General features: G+C 63.9%; 2 protein-coding genes across 27 annotated transcripts in view; both read right to left on the bottom strand.

Moving 5' to 3' along the window:
- LOC112967127 (zinc finger protein 501-like) overlaps positions 1–3,972 on the bottom strand; it is a 109,327-nt gene extending 105,355 nt beyond the window's left edge. For 2 of the 26 annotated variants that reach the window (XM_026068035.1, XM_026068051.1), the window contains exons 1-2: positions 3,411–3,972; positions 2,797–3,206 (exon numbers count right to left, since the gene is read on the bottom strand). In XM_026068035.1, the coding sequence (XP_025923820.1) occupies positions 2,797–3,206; positions 3,411–3,951 (951 nt within the window). In that variant the 5' untranslated portion in view covers positions 3,952–3,972. Of the gene's footprint in view, positions 1–2,704 lie in introns of all 26 variants that reach the window. The other 24 variants (XM_026067915.1, XM_026068123.1, XM_026068061.1 and 21 more) reach the window with 24 other exon arrangements.
- Positions 3,973–7,054: 3,082 nt separating this feature from the next.
- The window catches only part of LOC112967117 (1-acyl-sn-glycerol-3-phosphate acyltransferase alpha-like), a 9,027-nt gene continuing 8,828 nt past the window's right edge, over positions 7,055–7,253 (bottom strand). Inside the window, exon 5 of the mRNA XM_026067902.1 lies at positions 7,055–7,249. Within this exon, the coding sequence (XP_025923687.1) occupies positions 7,055–7,249 (195 nt within the window). The remainder of the gene's footprint in view (positions 7,250–7,253) is intronic.

The following is a 7,253-nucleotide window of genomic DNA, read 5'->3' on the forward strand; positions in this document are numbered from 1 at the left end:
GCCGGTCGCCCTCCGCGCGGTGGAGATGCCCCCCGCACCTCGGCCGTTCTCACGTTCTCACGGTCGTTCTCCGTGTCCCAGGTCGGGCCCGGGCCGGCGCTGCCCGGGGCTCAGCGCAAGCCCGGCTTGGGCAGCGGCAGCCGCAGAGTCCAGCGGCAGCCGAAATCCCATCTCCGTCCCCGTTCCTGTCCCCAGCCCCGGCCCTGTCCCCAGCCCCAGCCCCGGCCACGTCCATGTCCATGTCCATGTCCAGGTCCATGTCCCCCTTGGGCTCGCGCCGGGTTCGGATCGCTGCCCTTCGCTGCAGATGGGCATCAAGGGGGGGAAGGGGAAAGGGAAGAACAAGAAGAACAGGAAGAAGAAGAAGAGGAAGAAGAGAAGAGGAAGAGCAAGAAGAAGAAGAGGGAGAAGGGGAAGACAAGAAGAGAAGAGGAAGATGAGAAGAGGAAGACAAGAAGACAAGATGAGAAGAGGAAGAGAAGAAGAGAAGAGGAGAAGAAAAGAAGAAGAGGAGAAAAGAAGAGAAGGAGAAGAGGAAGAAGAGAAGAGGGAGAAGAAGAAGAGAAGGAGCAGAAGATGAAGAGAAGAGGAAGAAAGAAGAAAAAGGGAAGGGAGGAGACGAGAGACGAGATGAGAAGAGAAGAGACAAGACGAGAGAGAAAAAGAGAAATGGAAGAGAGGCTGGAAGGAAGGAAGGAAAGCGGAAGAGGGAAAGAGAAGGAAAGAGAGAAAGGAAGGAAGAGAAAGAGAAAGAAAAGAAGGAAGTGAAGAAAAAAGAACTGAGAAGAGAAAAAGGAAAAAAGAGGAAAGAGGGAAGAGAGGAAAGGGAAAAGGAAAAAGGGAAGGAAAAGGAGGAAGAAGAGAAAAGAAAAGAGAAAGCAGGACGAGGCGAGAGCAGGGTGGAGCGGAGCGGAAAGGCAAAGCCCGGCGGCCTCAGCTCATTCCCGCCGCCCCGCGGAGCCGAATCCCGGGTCCGGCCCGTCGGTCTCCCTGCGAAAAATCCCCCCCAAAAAGACAAAGGAAAAAGAAAAAAACAATATTTTATTAGGGTTTTTTTTTTTTTCACAGTGGGGAAACGTATATATTCTTTTAACCCTTGTACGAACCAAATCCCACGGACTGAGCCAAGGCAAACGGAGCCCAGGCGGCGCCGGGAGCCCCCGGACGAGGCTCCGTGTGCCGGGTTATTCGGGCGGACGCGTCCCGACCTCGATTTCAGCGGCTGCCCCCAGGCAGCGCCATCAGCAACCATCATTTAACATTAATAATAAACATTTCGGGTGCTCTCTGGGCGGGATCCACACGGATACGGGGCCGGAGCCCGGCCGGGTGGCAGGAACCGCTTCCCATGCGCCGACGCCATGGAGTGAAATCGGGTCGGAAACGGGCAGAAAAGGGGGTGGGGGGAGGAAAAAAAGATAGAAAACGCACGTGGGAATTATTTCCCTAAGCCCCTTCGCCGGTTTTGCAGTCGGATGGTTTGAGGAAATGCCCTGATTTGCCGAAAGCCGGATGTTCAAGATTCCTGGGGTTTTTTTCCTGATATGGAGATGGAGAATCAAAGACTGGGAAATGGGATGGGGCAGAAAAGGGGCAAAGTGGCCCCAAATTCACCCGCCCGGCTCCCGGTGGCAGCGGCATGGGCCGAACACCACGAGCCTGCGGAAAGGCCAAGGATGCGCCCGGAGTTTTGCTGGAAATTTCCAGATTCTGCACTTGGCCCCTCCTGAGCTTTCCGGTAGGAAAAGAATCAGGGCTGAAAACAACCCATTTCCCATCAAAACTACGCGGCAGTTGCGTCCTCAGGCTGGCTGCCGGGCGTTCCCGGTGCCCATCCGCCATCCGCCTCCGGAAGCGGGGCTGGGACGAGCCGTGAAAGCCGAATGCTGCCGCCGCTGCTTCGGGAGCATCTTCCAAAGCTGGAGCAGTGAAAGCAAAAGTCCCGGAGCAAGAAATCCCTCTCGGAAGTGTTTCCGCAGGCTCCCGGCAGGGGAGGGGACGGACAGACGCCGCGGCTCAGAATTGCCAATGAAGCACTGGCAACGTCGGCTCTCTCCGTAAACCACCCCGAGCGCTTCCGAGGGGAGCACGTTCACAGAAAAATCGGGAAAAAACAGAAAAAAAATCCTCCCCCTGCCCCACTGTGCCCCGCTGCAGCAGCAAGGGGACACGGACACCCAAAGACCCGGCTTGGCACCGCAGCAGCTCCCAAGAACGGCCAGGAATGGCCAGGAATGGCTGGGAACAGCCAGGAACATCCAGAGATGTCCAGGAACGTTCAGGAATGTCTAGGAATGTCCCAGAATGTCCAGGATCATCCAGGAACATCCAGGAACATCCGTGAATGTCCAGGAACATCTGGGAGCACCCAGGAATGTTCAGAAACATCTAGGGATGTCCAGGAACATCTAGGAGCACCCAGGAATGTCCAGAAACATCTAGGGATGTCCAGGAACATCCAGGAACGCCCTTCCCACAGGGACCCCATGCAGGTGGCTCTGGCAGCAGCAATTGATCCCACCCCAGGGTTTCATCCCAGAGGACCTTCACCTCCAAGGATGGGGGGCTGTTGGTCCGGAGAAGCCGGAGGCACCAAGCGCCCGGGTGGGAGCGTCCGGAGGACACCAGCGGCGAGTCAGGGCAATGCCGGGCGAGACCTTCTCCCGCTCCGGGCAGCGGCTAGAAGCCGGGAGCCGGGTAGGGCCAGAGGGGCAGGAAGGCGTCGGGGTTGTCCCCGGCGTGGGTCCGCTCGTGGCGCTTGTGGTGGGAGCTGCGGCTGAAGCTCTTGCCGCAGACGCCGCACTCGTAGGGCTTCTCGCCGGTGTGGATGCGCCGGTGCTGCGTGAGGGTGGACTTGTCGGTGAAGCTCTTGCCGCAGACGCCGCAGGCGTAGGGCTTCTCGCCGGTGTGGATGCGCCGGTGCTGCGTGAGGGTGGACTTGTCGGTGAAGCTCTTGCCGCAGTCGCCGCAGGCGTAGGGCTTCTCGCCGGTGTGGATGCGCCGGTGCTGCGTGAGGGTGGACTTGTCGGTGAAGCTCTTGCCGCAGTCGCCGCAGGCGTAGGGCTTCTCGCCGGTGTGGATGCGCTGGTGGCGCGTGAGGTTGGAGCTGACGGAGAAGCGCTTGCCGCAGTGGGGGCACTTGAAGGGCTTCTCGCCCGTGTGGATGCGCATGTGCTTGACCAGGTCCGAGTTCTGGCTGAAGCTCTGCCAGCACTCGGCGCACGTGTTGGGCAGCTCCGCGGCCGCCGCCGATGCCGCCGTTGCCGCCACCGCCGGCGCCTTCCTCCGGCCCTTGGCCTCCTTGGGCTTGGGCGGCGGCGGCTCGGCGGGGCGGTGGGCGCACTTGCCGCGGCCCTTGGCCGGCGGGTTGCGGAGGTGGCGCTTGCGGTGGGAGCTGCGGCTGAAGCTCTTGCCGCAGTCGGCGCACTTGTAGGGCTTCTCGCCGGTGTGGGTGCGCTGGTGCTGCGTGAGGGTGGACTTGTCGGTGAAGCTCTTGCCGCAGATGGGGCACTTGTAGGGCTTCTCGCCCGTGTGGATGCGCTGGTGGCGCACGAAGTTGGAGCTGACGCGGAAGCTCTTGCCGCAGTAGCTGCACTCGTAGGGCGTCTCGCCGGTGTGGATGCGCTGGTGGGTGATGAGCGTGGAGCTCTGCCGGAAGCTCTTGCCGCAGTCGGTGCAGACGAAGGGCTTGTCGCCGGTGTGGATGCGCTGGTGGTTCACCAGGTCGGAGCTGTGCAGGAAGCTCTTGCCGCACTCGGAGCAGAGGTTGGGCCGGTCGCCCTTGGCCGGCGCCTGGTCCACGCCGGTGGCCGCCTCCTCCTCCTCCTCTTCCTCCTCCTCCTCCTCCTCGGGAGGGCTCCGCTTGGGCCTTTCCGACTTGCGCTTGTTCTTCGGAGGCTTCTTCTTCTCCAGGCTCTTGCCCGCGGCGCCCTTGGACTTCTTGGGGGACATGGTGGATGCCCGTTCGCTCCCGCGTCCAGGAAAAGGGTCACGGGGCGGGAACGCTCACGGCTCCAGCATCTGGGGGGGAGACAGAGGGGGGGCATCAGCGCTGCCCCACCGCACGTGCAGATGGGGGTCCACCAGCCCCATCCTGCCCTCCTCCTCCTCCTCCTCCTCCTCCCAGCCCCGGTGGCTCCTGGGCCATCATCCTGACACCCTCGGGGCCAGGGCCACCGAGTGCCACTGCCATGTGGCCGGTGCCCCCTGCTCCGGCCGGAGCCCGGCGTTCCCAGCCCAGAGCCCCATGTCCCGCTCGGATTTTCGGGACAAACCGCTGAGGAGACGTCACTCCTGGTGAATGAAACCACGCTGGTGGGACACCACGAGGGGGGACAGCTGGTTCCCGCACCCCAGCCAGATGCGGAGGAGGCCGGGAGGTGTCCGAGCCCCCCAACCAAACCCTCAGAGCGGGGGGGGTCCCACCGGGCTCGGACTCACCCTCAGCGACAGGCGGCAACAGGGCAGACACGGTCCCGGCTGGGGGAGCGACCCACGGACGCGGGGGGACACACGGACGCGGGGGACACACGGACGCAGGACGGGATCTGCGTGGGGCTGGGGCTGAGAGGGGCTGCGGGACCCCCCCCCCCCTCGGGGGGGTCCAGCCCAGCCCGGGCGCTCCGGTCCCGGGGAGGCGCTGCGGGACCGGCACCGGCACCGGGATCAGAGCCGGCACCGGGCGCTCCAGAGACGGGATCGGAGCCGGGATCGGAGCCGGGATCGGGAGCTCTGGAGTCGGGCTCGGAGGTGGGATCGGAGCCGGGACCGGGCGCTCCGGAGCCGGGATCAGAGCCGGGATCGGAGCTGGGATCGGAGCCGGGATCGGGGCCGGGACCGGGAGCTCCGGAGCCGGGATCGGAGCCGGGATCGGAGCCGGGATGTAGCTCTCCGGAGCCGGGATCGGGACCAGCAGCGGGAGCGGGGCGCTCCCAGCTCCGGGGCGGGATCGGGGGCTCCGGGACCGGCAGCGGCAGCAGCGGCTCCCGGCGGCTCCCGGCTCCCGGCTCCCGGCCGACAATGGAGGCTGCTGACCCAGGAAGCTCAACGGCGATATCCTGCACGGAGCGAGGCAGGGCGAGCGCAGCCGGCGCTCCCCGCGCTCCAGCCAGGGCCCTCTAGCGACAGCAGCCCCGGCGGCGCTCGGCGGCCCGGCCCGGCCCGGCCCGGCCCGGTGAGGATGCGCCCGCCCCGCCATCCCGCCGGGTAGCGGGACACCGGCGTCTCCATCCCGCCGGGTAGCGGGACACCAGCATCTCCATCCCGCTGGGTAACGGGGTATCCGCGTCTTCATCCCGCTGGGTAGCGGGGTATCTGCGTCTTCATCCCGCCGGATAAGAGGGTCTCCACCTCTTCATCCTGCCAGATGATGGGGCACCAGCGTCTTCATTGCACCAGATAACAGGACACCAGTGTCTTCATCTTGCTGGATGATGGGACACCAGTGTCTTCACCTTGCTGGGTGTCAGGACACCAGGGTCTTCATCCCACCAGATGACAGGACACCAGCATCTTCACCTTGCTGGATGACGGGACACCAGCGTCTTCATCCCACTGGAAGATGGGACACCAGTGTCTTCACCTTGCTGGGTGTCAGGACACCAGGGTCTTCATCCCACCAGATGACAGGACACCAGCATCTTCACCTTGCTGGATGACGGGACACCAGCATCTTCGTCTCACTGGATGACGGAGCACCATCATCTTCGTCCCGCTGCATGACAGGACACAGGCGTCTTCGTCTCACCAGATGACAGGACACCGGAGTCTTCCTCTTGCTGGGTGACGGGACACCAACATCTTCATCTTGCTGGATGACCAGGCACTGGCATCTTCATCCTCCTGGATGACGGGACATCGGCATCTTCACCTTGTGCCGAGGGAAAGCTCAGGCCTCCATGGAAAGAGGAGCGAGGAGGAGGATGGTGGGCAGAGGGGACAAAGCGGGGAGGCCAGAGCAGCTCCCAATGTGCCGCTGCCGTGGCACGAGCTGCCCCGCTCCCGCCTGCCTCAGGCCACTTTAGAGACGCTGCAGTTGGCGGGTGGGAGCACGAAATGACCCGCTGCCGGCGCCGACCCACGTTAGCGTGACGAGGAAGGGCCGGAGGAGCTGCATCCGCCTCCGTCGCCCCCATTCCCCAGCCACGTTCCCATGCCACATTCCCGTGCCACGTTCCCACGCCACGTTCCCGCGCCATGTTCCCATGCCACCTTCCCACACCACATTCCCGTGACACATGGGCATCCATCCAGGCAGCTGCAAGTAACGCACGTGGGACACCGGCACGTCCCGATTTCCTTTTTTCCCATTATTACTTTATTTACCTAGGACGCGCCTAGACGCGACGGTGAGAGGTGCTATAAAAACCCTATGAGAGAGAGAGAGAGAGAAAGACAGAAACACGGGGGGGGGGGTCATAACTCGCCGGCGGCTTCGCTAGCGAGCGCCGCTCGGGGCTCGGCAGCTCTGCGCAGCCGTCGCGCGGGATCGGGATGAGCTACGGATACCCGCCGCCGGGATCTAGATGAACCGCGAGCCTGGGGGGAAACTACTGCGTCTCGGCGCGTGGAGTCCGGCGGCTCCTCCGCAGCCTCCCGGCGCCGGGTGAGCTGGGCAAGCCAGAGCCGGCGGAAGGGAACGCTATCCCGGACACTATCCTGGACACTATCCCAGACGCTATCCTACATAAATAACAGCAGTGCCGTGCGGGACCCTCCCGGGCTTCCCGGGGCTCCCACCGGGCGTGGGAAGCGGCCGGTTCTCGCGCTTCCCGCGGGGTTTCGGGACCAGGCGGGAGAGTCACTCGCTCGCTGGGCGGCTCCGAAGATGAGTCTGAAACCTGGCTCCTGCCGGACGAAGGGCTCCGCTCACAGGAAACGAGGGTGGAAGAGGGCGGCCTCGCGGCGCATCCCGCTTTCCCGCGGGAAAGGAGGGAGGGCGGGCGGTTTTCCCCAAGGCACCGTCTCTCACTGTTCAGGCCGGCGGGTTTCCCGCGCGAGGGGGGGAAAAGGGGGTCGCGGCGGCGTCCGCCGGCCCGGCAGCGCGTCCCGCGGCTCAGTACGGAGCGAAGGCCAGGAGCGGGATCTGGCCCTTGTGGATCTTCTCGTGGCGCTTGTGGTGGGAGCTGTGGCTGAAGCCCTTGCCGCAGACGCCGCAGACGTAGGGCTTCTCGCCGGTGTGGATGCGCCGGTGCTGCGTGAGGGTGGACTTGTCGGTGAAGCTCTTGCCGCAGTCGCCGCAGGCGTAGGGCTTC

Source organism: Apteryx rowi, unplaced genomic scaffold, assembly GCF_003343035.1.
Source record: "Apteryx rowi isolate R43461 unplaced genomic scaffold, aptRow1 scaffold_1047, whole genome shotgun sequence".
NCBI lineage: Eukaryota > Metazoa > Chordata > Aves > Apterygiformes > Apterygidae > Apteryx > Apteryx rowi.